The sequence below is a fragment of the Rattus norvegicus genome, chromosome 10, assembly GCF_036323735.1.
Source record: "Rattus norvegicus strain BN/NHsdMcwi chromosome 10, GRCr8, whole genome shotgun sequence".
In the NCBI taxonomy this organism is placed as follows: Eukaryota; Metazoa; Chordata; class Mammalia; order Rodentia; family Muridae; genus Rattus; species Rattus norvegicus.
Window position 1 is genome coordinate 91,432,526 of NC_086028.1, and position 16,374 is coordinate 91,448,899.

The window sequence follows — 16,374 nt, forward strand, 5'->3', positions numbered from 1 at the left end:
AAACACTACATTTGTTCAAACTCCTGTTTGTGCTCCTATGAGTGAAAAAGGAGCAACGGGGTCTACCTGGAAGTTGGGGGAGGGAGGGGGAGGGAGAGAGGGAGAAGAGAGGGACAGGAAGAGGGAGAGGTGATCCTTCTGCCTCAGTGTCCCTATATCCCAGGTATGAGCTACCACCTGGCCACCTGACAGCACACAGGTTTTATTTTGTTTTAAATTACATTTAGGGGTTGGGGATTTAGCTCAGTGGTAGAGCGCTTGCCTAGCAAGCACAAGGTCCTGGGTTCGGTCCCCAGCTCAAAAAAAAAATTACATTTATTTATTTATGGGGGGGGCGCTGCTTACCACAGCACACACACATGGAGGTCTGAGGACAACTGCTTTCCTCAGTGGCATCTGCTCTCTTCACTGCCTCTGTCACTGGGCACAGGCTCTAGAATTTGGATTTAAAATGGAGTCCACCTTCTATTTTCCGTGTGCTAGAAGCAAGTCTTTTTTTTTTTTTTTTTTTTTTTTTTTTTTTTTTTTTTTTTTGGTTCTTTTTTTCGGAGCTGGGGACAGAACCCAGGGCCTTGGGCTTCCTAGGTAAGCGCTCTACCACTGAGCTAAATCCCCAGCCCCGAAGCAAGTCTTTCTGCTCGTTTCCATCAGAGAATGGGGGTGTTGATCAAAGTGGAAGTCCCCTCTGGGGGCCAGTACCTGGAAAGTCCTCTGGTGGCCAGGTCACTGTAACCTCACCTGATCCTAGATTTCCTTCTATTTGAGAAGATTCACTTATGAGTTGTGCCGCGTGTGTTGTGGACGTAGCTCAGTGAGTCGAGCGTCTGGATGCAATCCCCAGCACCACATAAACCAGAAGTAAAGGCCCATGCCTGCAGAACTAGGGAGCTAGGAGGAGGAATTGGGAGTTCAAGACCATCCTCGACTTGATAAGTCCAAACCAGTTTGATAAGACCAAATCAAGAGACACAGCCTGGGAAGAAAGGGGTTGAGGCAGGGAAGAAAGAAAGTAGGAAAAAAAGAACAAGCCTTCTGGTTTCAGGCTTTACAAAGATGTCGAATCTGTCCTGTAGGAGGTGACTGGCTGCTGGGCCCACTGGTACAGTGCTTTGTGGCAGAGGCACTGTGACCTCCCATGTGGCCGCAGGGTTCCAGCCCCTTGCTCACCCACTCAGTACTACTTTTTTTTTTTTCTCTAGTATCTGGCGAGTCCCTTGTTTTCTGGCTCAGCTCTGCATTTTGAATTGGCTGAGTGCGGTAACATGCGCCTTTGATTCTAGAATTCCCAAGATTAAGGAAGAAACATTTTTAGTTCCGGACCAACCGACAGGCCTTAGGCTACAGAGCAAGACCTTATCTCAACAATGCGAAGCCTTCTACTCCTTTTGGACATGGGGCTTGCTGTGCACCATCTTGCCTGGTGTCTTCAATCCTGCTTTATCGACAAGTCTATGCTTGAAGAGAGAAGGGATTCTCTGTAAGCTTCACTCAGCCCAGAACGCTTTCCTTGGACTTTCATGGGATTTAATACGTTCTGACAATAATGAATAATATTTGGGGGCAGGATCTTATGGTTAGTTTCAGTGGTGTGAGCACAAGGGGTGAGAGGTCCTAGGCTGGAGGGTAAAGGAGACGCGGGGTAGAGGCCATGAGTACAGGAAAGCGAATCTGAGGAAGAAATCCTAAAGTGCACAGGCCAGGTTGCTCTTCCAAGTTCTATGCAACGGTGTTCTTGGGAGCTGTCAAGAGCTAGCAGGGAACAGAGTCTTGTGGTTGGTTTGGAAACCAGCTCAGGTACTTGAGGACATGTACCATGAATGGACAGTAGCAGCCATACTTCTCCACACCCCTTAAGATCCCCAAGATCCCCAAGATTCCTGAGAGAAAAAAAAGACCAAAAATATTGGCCTAAGATGTCAAGTCAGGAGATCCTGGGAGTTCTACCAAGTTTTCAAAGTCTAAAGATCCAAAAGTATAACTTCTGTCCGTCCATCCATCCATCCATCCATCCATCCATCCATGCATCTATTTCTCCAACCAATATGCCACTTAAGTGATCCCAGCCTATGAGGAGAGAGGCCTCATCAGTCCCTAGCAAAAGCCCAAGGGTTCCTCCAACCCCAGGGGAAGATGACCAAATAGAATAAAAGTCAGGTTCTCCTCTTGGCTCTTCCAATAGCTAGCATGGACCCAGGTCACATGACTTGACTTCCGGACCTCAAATGTTCCCTCTCCTGCGTTATGGAGGCAGTTAAGCAATCTTTCTAGTTCTAACATTCCATGGTAGACCCTTTGGCCCCTGATGTCACAAATATGGAGCTGACTCCTGATTGGCCATTGCCTCTGCCGGCTCTGCTGTTCTCTTGGCCATGGGAACAAGATGGGCTTTCCCTGGGCCTTCCTACTTGTGCTCCTCTATTACGGGCAGCCCTTGCCGTGGCCCAAGACTGTGGGAGAGCCAAGCTTAGGTATGGCTGGGACCTGGAGGAGTATAGGACCAGATCAGAGGACAGGGGAGGAGCAGCCCCTTCCCTAGGCCCACATGATCCCCCTCCCCCGCAGATGAGTTCTACAGTGAAGCCCAAGCAAAGATGTTCCTGCAGTTTTATGAGCAAACAGCCCGAGTTGTGTTGAACGAGCTCATGGAGGCCACTTGGAACTATGTCACCAATATCACCAAGCAAAATCAAGAGAACATGGTGTGGTACCATTTTCCCCAAGGTCCTCCCTCCCCATCCTTGTTCTTCTTAGGGATCCTGGAGGTTGGGGATCATAGCTCCTGCCCTCTATCCAGAATGTATGGGAAGAAGGACACCCCCAAAACATATGTCAAAGTGGGCTGCAAGTCCTAGAGCACTCAGCGGCCTTGACTTTTCTCTACATAAGAATTTATTTGCCCTTGCAAGCTTCCTCTTCGGGACACGGGCATCTATCCCTCTTAGCAAATCTTCAGTGACCCTGGACTCTTAAAGTGAGATTCGGGGCTGTGACCTCAGAAGTCAGCACGGGACCCCTACTGCGTCCCCCCCCCAACCTGTCATGAACAATATGGCGGCCTTCTTTCCAGCTGCAGAAGGAGGTGGAGAGGTCCCAGTTCATGTTGTACTTTGGCACCCGGGCCCGCATGTTTAGGATAGACCATTTCCAGGACCTGGACGTGAAGCGCAGGCTGAGTAAGCTGCGGAACATAGACAAGTCGGCCTTGCCCGTGGAGGATTTCCAGGAGGTGATAGACAGAGGCCCAGGCCTCCAAGGCACACACACACTCCTGCACCCCAGAGGAGGGTGGGTCAGGTCGGACCTGGAACCGGAGTATCTCAGGCAGGAGTGGGTACTGGTGGGGTGGAAACAGAGCTTCCTGTAGAGGAGGAGGGGGGTACTTTAGCCAGGCCTACCTCTCCTAGCGAGTGGGGCTAGTGTTGGGAGTGGACCCAAGGACATGGGCCTACCCTGGGTGACACCTGCCCATCCCCCAGTTCAACAGACTTCTTACCTACATGAAGACAGCATACGGTAGAGCTGAGGTGTGCCTGGATGAGGGTCCATGCATGCCCCTGGAACCTGGTGAGCAACAAAACCTGACCTCAACCGTGTCCCCTTGTTGGTGAAGGAGCACCTAGGGTGGGTGAGAGTAGAGGTATATGGGGTGCCATGTGCCTCCTATCTGGGCACAGACCTCGAAGAAATCATGGCCACCTCCAGGGACCAGAAGGAGCTGCTGTGGGCCTGGCAGGGCTGGCGGGATGCCATTGGTCGGCAACTCCGCCCTGTCTTTGAGGACTACGTACATCTCAGCAACAAGGCTGCGCAGTATAATGGTAAGCAGGCTGGGCATAAGGGCCTGGGTCAATGCCTAGGAAAAGAATGAAGTTGAATCTGCAGAGGACTCAGGCAACAGCAGAATTAGTACGGGCAGTGCTCAGGATCCATGAGCCCCAGAGCTGGGCCCTGTACCTAGACAGGACTAGGGCCCCGCAGGCATTATGGGCTGGGTGCTAAGAGAGACAGATGTCTCCCTCATGGGCTTCCTCGGGGCAGTCTGATTAGGAAGTGAGCCTCATCCAGCCCTCGGGCACCTCTAATACTGCTTAATGTGAAGCCATGGGGGAAGGGTGCTGGGATCAGCGGGGAAGGGGAGAACTTCAGATACGTGCTCTCTGACACTCATCCGACATTTATCCATGCTGGAAAGATGAGTAGGGGGCAGTGAAGCAGGAAACAGGAAAGTGTCCGCACAGAGACTCTGCAGCACAATGGGAGGAAACTAAGGGGTTTAGGGGACCAGAAAGAAACCCACATGACCACAAGGCTCTGGGTGATTTGGGGTGAAAGGACAGGGCCTTGCAAGGCATGGCCAGGAGCTTCCCTTGTGGGAGTCACTCAATGTTTCCGAGCTCTGAGCTGGTTTAGGCTGGGCAATGTTTTGGCAAAGTTGTGTTCGTACCACCTAAGACCCCTGCCGGGTAGGGAGGTGGGACACTTCCTTGGAGTGTATCCAGGTCTACTCCCTGCCGGGCCACTGGATACAGGGTATCACGGTGAACACTAATGTGTCTTCTCCTGTTCTAGGGTACAAAGACATGGGGGCTTTATGGCGATCCAAGTATGAGTCTGATACCCTGGAGGAAGACCTGGAACAGCTCTATAAGGAGCTGCAGCCGCTCTACCTGAACCTTCACGCCTACGTGCGCCGCTCACTGTACCGCTATTACGGGCCTGAGCTCATTGACCTGCGGGGGCCCATCCCTGCTCACCTCCTGGGTAAGGGCCAGACTAGTGGCAGGGTCAGGGCCGGGGGTGGGAGGAGGGGAGGCCAGTCTTTCTTCCTCTTAGCTTCTTCACCCCCTTTCCAGGGAACATGTGGGCTCAGTCCTGGAACAATATCCTAGATCTGGTCCTGCCCTATCCAAATAAACCTCCTGAGGATATCACAAAGATCATGAAGAATCAGGTCAGTGCCGAGCCTCCGGATGTGGCCACCCCCCACCCCACTCCCCTGTCCCACAATGCCCCCGGGCAGACGGGCAGCAGAACCACAGTACCTCTTTCTCACACAGCACTGGAGGCCTGAAAAGATGTTCGAAGAGGCTAATTTATTCTTTACCTCCATGGGAATGCTGCCCGCCCCACCTGCTTTCTGGATGAAATCTATGATGGAGAAGCCAGTTGACGGGCGGGAAGTGGAGTGCCACACCTCATCCTGGAACTTCTATAGGCTCAATGACTTCAGGTGTCTACAGCCAGCAGAGTCTCCATTCAGCATCCCCTCCCCCAACCATACGTCTCTTCTGATTTTCCATTGGCCATGTAGCCGGGGAGAGCAGGGGAGAGCAGGGGGTGGGGGGGGTGGGGGGAGACTCAGAAGCTCGGGAGAGAAGGTGGGTGTGGAAAATAGCGGATATAGTCACTGGGTGGGCACAGGGTCTAGAGTGGGGAAAGATAGTAGCCAAGGCCCTTCTGGTCTCCATATCCATGGCCCTAACACCTTGATGAGTATTGAACGAAGAAGCTTTGTGTCCCCCCGGGGCATCCCCATGCTCCTTGACCCCTACCCTTTACCTCTAGGGTAAAGAAGTGCACCGAGGTGACCATAGGAGACCTGCTCTCCATCTTCCACCAGATGGGCCACATCCAGTACTACTTGCAGTGCCAGAACCTCTCTATAATCTACCAAGAAGGCGCCAGCCCAGCCTTCGAAGAGGCCGTGGGGTCAACCATCACCCTCTCAGCCTTCTCCCACAAGTACCTGCTCACCAGAGGTCTGCTCAGCCAACAGCACCAGGATTCAGGTGACAAGAGAGAAGGGGTCACAGAAGGGTGGGTCTGAGCCTGGAGCCTCAGCTAAGGCTGAGAGGGACTAAAGCCCTCAGGGTGAGGCTGAAGAAAGGGAGGACCAAGAAGCTGCTTCCTGATTGCCCTGACCCCATCCCCAGAGGAGGAGGTCAACTTCCTGTTGAGCATCGCCCTGGAGAAGATCGCCTTCATCCCCTTCGGCTACATGATTGACCTGTTTCGTTGGAAGGTCTTTGACGGCACTATTCAGAAGAACGCCTACAACCAGGAGTGGTGGAGCCTCAGGTGGGGAGGATGGCTGTCTGGTAAAGGCGAATTGTTGATGTCCTGGGAACCTGGGGAAGGCAGGCGGTGTGCGATGTTTGCTGTCACTGTCACCAAGCAAAGACATACGGACTAAAGTGCATAGAGCCAGCACAGGTGGCCATGTGGCCTGGTTCTGAATCTGGTGGCAGCAGTGAGCAGATCTCTTGACTTCCCAGGATTCTGTCTGAGACAAGGATCCTGGCAGTGACTCTATCTGCTGTGTGGGTGGCCAGGAATCTCATACCGTGAAATGAGAGCAGTAACCCGAGTGTAGTGGTACATGCCTGTAATTCCAGCACTCAGGAAAGTGGACAGATCAGGAGGTTGGGGCGGGGGGCTGGGGAGGAGGACAGAGTCTTGTAGGCATGGACAGCATCTTGTTAGCTACATAGCCAGTTGGAGGCCAGCCTGGACCACGTGAGATTCTGTCTTCAAAAGACGATCCCCCCCCCCTCCAAAAAAACCTAAAAAACCAAAAGGCTCTGATTTGGCAATGAATAACAAGCAGGCCCCTGCTGCTGCCGCCACCACAGAAGGCCAGAGCAAGGAATGGCCGAGGCCTAAGTACTTTGCTGGCTGGAAAGACTCTGCAGGTCACTACCTCACAGCACATGCATGCCCGCTGGAGTCTTAGTGTCTGAAGACTATAGAAAGGCTCGGCAGTTGTCCAGCGGGCCAGTTGATTGGACAATAAATGCCCATAACTTGGCTTCCCCATGTCTGTCAGGCATCACGCTATCAAGTTCAAGGTTTCTGGACACAGGGTGATCTACATACAGCTCCACATTAGGCTCCTGTGATCATTTAGACTTTGTGTCTGCACTGTAGGGTGCCCAGGCTCAATGGGGCTATAGTGGCCAGCACTCAGAGGTCACATGACCCAGAGGTCAGGTGGCCCAGGGTCGCCCTAGCGGCTGTTCACACTGCGTTGTGGCATGTGGCACATCTGACCATTCTTCCCTCAATCCTGCCATTCTCTAGGTTTGTTTTGTTTTGTTTTGTTTTTTGTTTTTTTTTGTTTTCGAGACAGGGTTTCTCTATATAGCCCTGGCTATCCTAGAACTCACTCTATAGACCAGACTGACTTCGAACTCACCTCCCAAGTGCTGGGATCAAAGGTGTGTGCTACCACACCCACTTTCTGGGGTTTTTGTTGTTGTTGTTGTTGTTTTGTTTTGTTTTGTTTCGTTTTTCCTCTCTTAGATTAAATAACCGGTTTCCTAGTCTGTAATCTGATCTCATCACTAGGAGGGATGCTAGCAAGGCCCTGACCTCATTTGGTCCCTTGATGGCATCTCCACAAAGACCAGGCCGGTGTTAAGAGAGAATACATGAGAACAGTCTACGTGCTCAATCACTGCTAACCACTGTTATTAAACTTTCTCATTCCTGATTCCGAATGTTCTCACTTATGTAGTTGACGAAAGTGCACTGTAGGGCCTCTGCAAGCTAGGCCTAGACTGACTGAACACACACACGCGCGCACACACACACACAGACACACACACACGCACACACACGCACGCACACACGCACACACATGCACACGCACACACGCACACACACGCACACACGCACACACACGCACACACAGACACACACGCACGCACACACACGCACACACACGCACACGCACACGCTTCAAACAAGGCTCTGAGAACCTTCCAGGACCCACGGCCAAGCCCCTGTCCTGTCTCTCTCCCGCCAGGTTGAAGTACCAAGGCCTGTGCCCGCCTGTCCCCCGGTCGGAAGATGATTTTGACCCAGGTGCCAAGTTCCACATCCCTGCCAATATGCCCTACATCCGGTAAAGGTCTGGGCCCTGTTGGCAGAGCTAGCTGGGAACTGGGAGACCCGGGGACTGGGTGGAGCTGTTCCAGAAAGTGCAAAGATGGGACCTATGGCCGCTCAGTGCCCAGGAAGGTCTGGACTTCCTACAGCAGACCTCCTCTCTGAGGCCCACCTTCTCCTTCCTCTACACAGGTACTTCCTCAGCCTGGTGCTGCAGTTCCAACTCCATGAAGTACTGTGCAGGGCCTCAGGCCACGTGGGTCCTCTGCACCGGTGCGATATCTATAACTCCAAGGTCGCAGGGAAGATTCTGGGGTGAGTGCACAAATCCCCCAGTTTCTTTCAGCTCTTACCATCTCCCTCCCAGGGAGTCCTGGCTTCAGACTCCCCCCCTCCCCCCCCCCGACCCCAAAGTGCCCTGAGCAAGTGCACTGAGCTGACAATCTGGTGGAAGGGCCTTCTCAGGCCAGACTGCATTCTCTCCTACTTTGTCACAAGCCCGTGTTCTCTCATGTAGCCTGCTGTGATCAGAGGGGCTTTGAGCACAGACATTCACATATAAAGTAAATCTACTTGTCTCCTGTAGAAAGCCAGGGTGTCCTGTCTCTGTCTTCTGATTTAGCCAGCAGAACCCCCTTACTCTATCCTGTTTGAGGCACCCTTGAGTCGTTTGCCTCTCCTGACTCCTCACTAAACTACTCAGTTTGCCTCCCAGGCCAACTGTAGTTACTTTTACTGAGGCCTCTTGACACACTTCTGGCCAGCCTATGGTCCACTTTGACCTTCTGGTCTTTTCTGATGCCCTTGATGTTTAGCCCGTTCCTTACCAGATCCGTTGCTGTGGTCCAAGTTTTGTTTGTTTGTTTTTTTTGCCTTGAAGCCAACTTGGAGGGGTAGGAAGAGGACATGACCCGAACGTACAAAGCATTCTCTCGATTAGCTGGACTCTGAGCTCTTTACCCACATTTCGCGTTGGTAGCTTTAACTCTGTAGAGTAGGAAGTTGTCATTGGACATTTACAGTGATCAAACTGAAGGTCTGAGAAGTGACTGACTGTGTCATTCATTTAGCAAAAACCAAATTCATGTTATGGATTCAGAACTGATAGCAAAACCATTGTGATCAATAGACGGTTATCTGTCCCCTGCTTCACCAGCTATATTTCTGGTCTGAGAAGACCCCGAATTTCAGGCTTGGACACCTTTCTCCAGGCAGTGGCATAGGAGTGTCGTCTCCATCCACCTGGGCATGCAGGCCCTGGTGAGATCACATCAGGTCTTCTGGTTCCAAGGCCAGCTCTCCCACCACTGAGATGGGGCACCTGCCCATTGGCCAAGTCTTGGTCCTCTTGACTGCTATTGATTTGGGGCCTGCTTCTTTAATTGTTCAACTTTGAGTTTTGTTTCTGCCTTGCAGAGGGTTAGCAATTTATGACCCAGTATCCCCTTCATGCATTTTAGACTTTCAGTTGTACTTCTGTTCTTTGAGACATGGTCTTGTAGCCCAGACTGGCCTCAAACTTGTGTGTGTTTATATATATATATACACACACACATACATACACACACATATGTATATATATATACACACATATATATATACACACACACATATATACACACACACACACATGGATGTATACACACACACACATATATACGTATATACACACACATATATACACACACACATGTATATATGTATATACACACACATATATATGTATATACACACACACATATATATGTATATATACACACACATGTATATATATACACACACATGTATATATATACACACACACAGACACACACACAGACACACACGACACACACACACGGATGTATACACACACATACAAACAAACACACACACACACGGATGTATACACGCACATACAAAGTGATAGCTTTGGCTGGCTAGTTATCAGTGTACATCTGACGTCTCTCTGGGCTGTCCATTCAACTTCTAGCTGCCTGTCTTGTTCCTCTAACATCTACTTAGAACATGGCTGATCAGTCTTTCTGTGTCCAGCAGAGGGCAATAGACTGTGATATAAACGATCCTAAACTTTTCTAAAAAGGAGGCTGAACGGAAGAGACTTGGTGACTATGAAGAGGGAAGTCCAGCCTGAAACCAGAGAGAAATGTCTGTCCCCAAAAGCAGACACAGGAGAAAATGATGTGTTTTCTCCCCAGCAGCTCACATCTAACTCCCCCCTTATGCCACTGGCTTGAGGGGACACTTGGCATTTGTCATTCTCTCCACTTCTCTCCTACCCTACCCAGCGTACACAGGACTCTGTCAAAGCATGTGACATTGTGTATGAGTCCCCATCCACTTCACTGCCCACCCCTGGTCCAAAAAGACCCCAAATTCCAGGCTGAGCGTCTTGAACACCATTCACTGGGGAGTGGGCAGAGGAGAGCCTTCTAAGAAAGGGAGTGTCACACGTTTTGGGGGAGGATTAAATGCAAACAGAGTGGAGCCCAGAAGGAGGAGGAGGGGAAGTGAGGAACTCAGGGTGAAGGAGGGCAGGAGGCGGGTGTTACCAGGCCCACATTGACAGCTGCATAGCATCCTGAGGGAGAAAGGTCTCACTTTGTAAAAGAGAAAATTCACAAAACAGCCAAGTGTGAGGACCCTGAGACCCAGGTCCCAGTACATTGAAGACGGGGCACGGAGATATTTCTGGGCTCAGGTGTGGGGAAAGGCGGTGGGATGCTAAGAGAAGGTGAAGCAGCTGCAGCCCCCAGGTTCATGGGGATGGAGCAGAAAAGGAGGGAGGTTATTTCCCAATCTTCTACCCTCGGGTAGCTTTCACGAGCTTTTGCTGCCAGGACCCTACATGCATCCTCCTACATGCAAGTGCTGGGCTGGTTCTGATGAGAGTAGACAGTCAAAGTGGACCTTAAAGTCCCCCAGTCATGATGGCCCCACCATCGTCTGTGATCGTGCTGCTGTTTTGAAGACCGAGGCAATGTCCAGCAACCGGCCCTACGGCCCTTTATTAGCCGTGTGTAGCTGAGCTCTCCTCACACAACCCAGTAGCCTGTGGAGCGGTTTCTTCGTAGGCAGATTCTCAGGAGTCAGAGCTCTTCTCCCAACTGTGTGTGGTGGTACAAGTTTGTAATCCTAGCACCTAGGAGGTCATGGCCAGAGGATCGTGAGTTCAACGTTAGCTTGGGTTACATAGTGAGATTTTGCCACTACCCCAGGATCCAGCATCTGAAAAATTCTCAAATCAGTGGGAGTTGTGATTTTTTTTAAAAAATTTTATTTATTTTACTCTTGATGACACTTTGCTTTTATTCTCTATAACTAAATCTGGACAGATTTCCCCTCAGTGATTTCTTTTCCTATTCCTTTCTTCCTTTGTTTCTTTTCTTGAAATTCTGGGGACTGGGTGCTGGAGAGATGGCTTAGCGGTTAAGAGCACTGTCTGCTCTTCCAGAGGTCCTGAGTTCAAATCCCAACAATCACATGGTGGCTCACAACCATCTGTAATGGGATCCAATGCCCTCTTCTGGTGTGTCTGAAGACAGCTACAGTGTACTTATATATAGTAAATAAATAGATCTTCAAAAGAAAAAGAAAAAAAAAGGAATTCTGGGGACTCAAACCCAGGGCCTTACACATGTTAGGCAAATGTGTCTCATGGTTTCTGCCAAGTATCTACATACTTCAGTTCCCACACCTGACTCCAGTTGTTTATCAAGTAGTACGAACAAATCCTTCAAGTTACAAATTCCTTCATCACCTTGTGACTTGATACTCACTACCATGACGGGCAGACATTCACGGGAGCTCATGTTACTGCTGAGAAGACTAAGGCTGAGAGAGTTTGAATGTCTAAGATTATATGGCCTTTAAGTAGCATTGCTGGGTTTTGAACCTGCGTACCCCTACACAGTGACCTCTAAGCTTCCAGCTCCCATCCCTTTCCTGGTCAGACCCTGAAACAACAGGTTGAGAAATGTCAACATCTGCCCAGCGCTATTGTTTGTCGAGGTCAGGGTGGAGCCTGGAGCTCTGGCTTTAGCACCTTCTGCACCCTCCATGGTGAATCTGCCATCTGCCACCAAGCCCTGGGTGTGCCTCATGACAGCTGATATTTGTACAGCAGGCAGGTGTCACACAGAGAACTCACAGCACTTGGATTCCCTCAATCCTTCCCTGTGTGTCCAAGAAAGACTGAAGGGCCATTGCTACCTCAAATACATCAGCGTGAACAGAGGCTCCTACTGGCTGCCTGTTTGAGTTGAGGATAAAGATGCCCACAGTAATAGTTGACACCAATGGGCAGCAACAGTCGGTATTTATTGCTTCGCACCTTGGTAGCAGCCCTGTACAGGTTGCCTCCACTTACGGGGACGATGCTTAGATGACTTATTTGTCCACGGCATCCCAAGGATAGAGCGAATAGCCACATCCGGGTGAATCTTGCTTCAGAATGAGTGACTGAATCTACTGTGCTGATGTTGCTGTAAAATTAAAAAAAAAAAAAAAAAGATGCTGTCTTTTATCCCCTACTAGGTCCAGCCCTACAGTGCCCCGGGATAGCTGACTGATATCTTAATCTCAGTCAGCAAAGCCTCTCACCTGCTTTGCTCCATCCCATATCACATTGCCAATGGCCTCTCTCGGAGCCTGGCAACAATCTCTCTACCCATCCGGTTTCCAAGGCAGGCTGCCACCATGCCAGAAATAGACATCCTAACTCCGTGGAGGCTCAGTGTCCCAGCCGCCACATACTCTCTCACACTTAATTCGCCACATGAAAGAACACACAACACAATGACCTTTGATCCAATGGATAACATATAATTGCCCACCTAAACATGCAAAGCCCGGTACACATCCATCCCTTAAGAACATTCATGGGGCTGGGGATTTAGCTCAGTGGTAGAGCGCTTGCCTAGGAAGCGCAAGGCCCTGGGTTCGGTCCCCAGCTCCGGAAAAAAAAAAAAAAAAAAGAACATTCATAACAACCTGTAAAGGGACAGCGTGGAACCTTAACGTCAGCCTCCATGTTGTCTCGAGGCTACTCTCCGTCCCTCCTGTCTCTACCTCCTTTCCGTTCCAGTCTCCTCCCCTTCCCTCAAACTTTTCTCCCTCCCATCCTTCCTTCTTGTCCAATGACCGGCCTCCTTCTGTCTTATACCTGCCTCACCTGTGACATCATCCTACATGCTGAGAGTTCTGGGGGGGCGGGGGGGGGTCCTGGCTGGCAAAGTTGGGAATTAAAGTAGTGTCTACTCGGGTGTGTGTGTGGTGGGGTGGTCTCAGCAGCACATGGCCTCACAGACAACTCTACTCCCCCAGGGATTTCCTGAAGGTGGGCTCCAGCCGGCCCTGGCAGGAGGTCCTAAAGGAGATAACTGGAAAGCCCAACATATCCACCAAGGCCCTCTTGACCTACTTCAAGCCGCTGCTGAACTGGCTGGTGACTGAAAACGTGAAGCAAGGGGACATCCTTGGCTGGCCAGACTTCAGCTGCTCTTTTGAAGGTTGGACAAAGCTCACCCTGCCCTTAGTTCTAATGTAGATTAGGCCCTGCCCTGTCGTGCTCTCGGTCAATACTAAGTTCTAGTCAGTTCATGGCCTTGTTTGAGCCAGACAGTAGAGTTGGGTGGCCCCCATCTGTAACCAGGCCCAGGACAACCCCAGCCAGTTCCAAAGTCCACACTTACTTCCTACTCAGTGGCTTTCTTACACGTCATCCAGCAAGGCTGCCAGGCTTGGTCGGAGGGTAGGAGCCCCCAAACTGGGCTCTGCGAGTTAGGTCACCCTACTCACACACATCTTCTCTTCCTTCTGCTTTCTCACTGAAGGACAATTCTCTCACCTGTGGCCTGTGGCTGAGGGAGAAAACTGTGGCCATCATGTCCTTCCTGACTGCCACAGGAGACTCCAGGGTCTTCTTCAGGTCCAAAGACTTCCTCAGGCTTTCTTCCTCTGTTGTAAGACTATTCATTTTTTTTTCTTTCCACAGAAAAAATCACAAAGAAAATGTCATTTCTGGGTATGAAGATAGAGCCTGACCAGGCATACCTGGGGCAGTGGGTGTTGCTAAGCATGAGTTTTATCATGCTCTGCCTCATCCTGGCACTGGGCCTCAGGTTGCACTACTTGGAAAGACGGTCACTGGACAGCGACACTGTGATACTTAGCACCCCGCCCTATGCCTACTTCCTGGGCATAGCGATGGAACCCCGCCAGGCGGCCCGAAAACAGTGGCTCCTACTGGGCCTCTGCTTCGTCCTTATGCTGTGCTGTATTGGCCTCCTCATTAAGATATTCATACACCACACCAGGAAGCCTCCATGGATGAAAGCTGAATGGCAGAGCTGAGAGGAGCCACCATGCAGACTGGTGAGAGACCGGGGGATAGAATAGAAGGTTGTCTGAGACAGACATGCTGGAGACGAGGGAGAATGTGGGCTGCAGGCACAATGCCCGGGTGCAGCTGCGGCAGATCTGTGACCGTGTGGTGTGACACTGTTTGCAAAGCTGTGAGGCAGGCACAGGTGATTGACCTTGTATGGTCCATGGGTGTCCCGGGTTCCAGATCAACCCTACTTTCCCCAAGTGGCTCAAAGCAATGGTTTCAGCTAGTCAGTGACTGTGTCCCTTTAAAGCTGCCTTTGCACCAAGCCATATGAGAACTAGCCCTCCACGCGTCCTTGTTTTGTTCAGGAGTTTAGCTATGGGGCTTGGCTAGGGCTGCAGGATCCAAGGAATCTCTAGAAAATGGACCCGCTGCCGTCCACTTATAAACTGTCCTTCAGGAAGACCAGACATTCCTTTACAAACCTCTGATGCCCAGTTCCCAAACACTGTGTCCTCCATATATCCTACCACACTCTGATGATCCTCCCTCAGTCTGCATAATCCAGGCCCCAAAAAGGCTCTCTGTTTGACCACCTGAAATGCAAGTAATCTCACAAAACTGCCCCATGCCTCTCCCCACCCCAGCCCAGGCCCTCACGAATGGAGACAGTGGGCAGCTGGGCACCGGGCCAGGCGTGATTAATGATCAACTTCTTTAATATTTAAACAAAGCTCATCTCTAGTCACTCTGCTCCGGAGATGGCCTTGTTCAACACACACACACACACACACCTGCTGCCTGGCCCGTTGCCCTGGAGAGCAAGCGCAGGGCAAACAACACCTTTCCAGGCTCCGTGGGGGAAGGGAGACTAGGGAGGAGACACCCATGAAGAGGATAGTGGGGATTTGAGGTTCTAAGGATAATCTTGGGAAAGGGGGGAAGGGGGTCTCTGCCTCTACCCTTTTAACCCTTTCTGCCTTGCCTTCTGACCATGGGTATACCATGCTTAATATTTTCAGATAAGTCTGAGCTGAAGCCCAGGACTCAGTATCTGACAGAAAACAGGGAAGGCTCGAAGGGAAATAGGGAAGAGGTCCCAGGTAGCTCAAACGTGAGAGCAGCTTTTCTTAGAGATCTGAACAAGAGAGTCACAGGCTGAGGAGACTGGCTAACAGAATGGGATTCCCTGATCCCTCTCTCTGCCCAGGTCTCTAGATCTCTCCCCACGTTCTCCCTAATTCTAAACAGTTTCTACTCCAGGACCACACTCTACACCACTCTGTACTAGTCTGTCATTTATTTATTACTGTAATGCTTTTATTTGTCCTCGTTGCTAGCTGTTAGGTCCATAAGACTTAACACGCATCAGGATTACTCCGTGTAATGTGGGGACTGGGAAAATACATAAACACTATCTCACTGCATAAGTCCATGCTGCTGGCTGTATAGGAAAGACTGCCCCCCATTTCTCTTCTGCAGCCAGCCTGTTCCCCACATTCAGGGACAGCCAAGATATCTCTGCCCCCCCAGGAGACCGCCCTTGGCAGCCCTCTCATCTCTCAGCCACTGTGGCCGAGGTCCCCCACCAGGTATTGTGACTCTGCGTGGCAAGGGCACATCCAGCCCAGGACTCCAAGCCTCTCACCAGGACTACAGCAGAAGCTTCACTGAGTCTCCTTGGCCACCTCCCTTCCCCCTGCCCCCGCACTTCCCCGGTTCACTTTGTAAAGTTTATATTTCTGCCAGAGTATTTTCTTCAAAATGCCTTCAAATTTCCTCCCGAACATCAAACTTCTTAAGAACTCCACTGTCCATCGATTAAATCTGGACCTTTATCTAGCATGAGGCTGTTTAGAAATTTTTTCTTCTGCATTTTTGCCTTTCTCATCGCCCTGCTCAGCCACTCTGCCCTGACACCGTCCTTAGGCCTTTTCCAAAGGTGCGTGCTTCACTTTGAATACTCGCTACTAAGTAAGATGTGGCTCAACATTGGTCTTGGGACCCTCTGCAAAGTTCCAAGTCCACCAAGGTGCTTAATGAACTATGGTCCTTTTTTCCTCCTCTCAGAAAACCTTTTCCCCCCAATAAACTTCACTCTAACCTAATTTGCTTTTTCTTGTGTGTTCAGTCTTTAATCAGTAAGCAGATAG

The 16,374-nt window shown here is 50.6% G+C and overlaps 1 protein-coding gene across 10 annotated transcripts; it reads left to right on the forward strand.

Moving 5' to 3' along the window:
* Positions 1–1,302: 1,302 nt before the first annotated feature.
* On the forward strand, positions 1,303–16,329 carry Ace3 (angiotensin I converting enzyme (peptidyl-dipeptidase A) 3). Of its 10 annotated transcripts, none has more exons than XM_063269667.1 (15): positions 1,303–1,477; positions 2,563–2,699; positions 3,068–3,226; positions 3,477–3,564; positions 3,675–3,818; positions 4,570–4,761; positions 4,890–4,951; positions 5,058–5,230; positions 5,566–5,789; positions 5,934–6,078; positions 7,808–7,906; positions 8,083–8,205; positions 13,216–13,400; positions 13,886–14,265; positions 15,704–16,329. In XM_063269667.1, the coding sequence occupies exons 2-14, from the start codon at positions 2,592–2,594 to the stop codon at positions 14,242–14,244; spliced, it is 2,061 nt and encodes a 686-aa protein (XP_063125737.1). In that variant the 5' UTR covers positions 1,303–1,477; positions 2,563–2,591; the 3' UTR covers positions 14,245–14,265; positions 15,704–16,329. The 10 variants fall into 10 exon arrangements, 9 of the variants coding, with proteins under 9 accessions (XP_063125737.1, XP_038942572.1, XP_017452962.1 ...); XM_039086644.2 differs by having other exon boundaries at positions 1,304–1,477; positions 4,854–4,951; XM_017597473.3 differs by lacking the exon at positions 1,303–1,477 and adding an exon at positions 2,311–2,468 and having other exon boundaries at positions 4,854–4,951.
* The last annotated feature ends 45 nt before the right edge of the window (positions 16,330–16,374 follow it).

Excerpts from the sequence above, each read along its gene's own strand:
- Ace3 (XM_017597473.3), top strand. The coding sequence starts at position 2,381 with ATGGGCTTTCCCTGGGCCTTCCTACTTGTGCTCCTCTATTACGGGCAG. Across the intron at positions 3,227-3,476 it reads CCGTGGAGGATTTCCAGGAG|TTCAACAGACTTCTTACCTA; the intron begins GTGATAGACAGA and ends CCCATCCCCCAG. Across the intron at positions 3,565-3,674 it reads ATGCATGCCCCTGGAACCTG|ACCTCGAAGAAATCATGGCC; the intron begins GTGAGCAACAAA and ends ATCTGGGCACAG.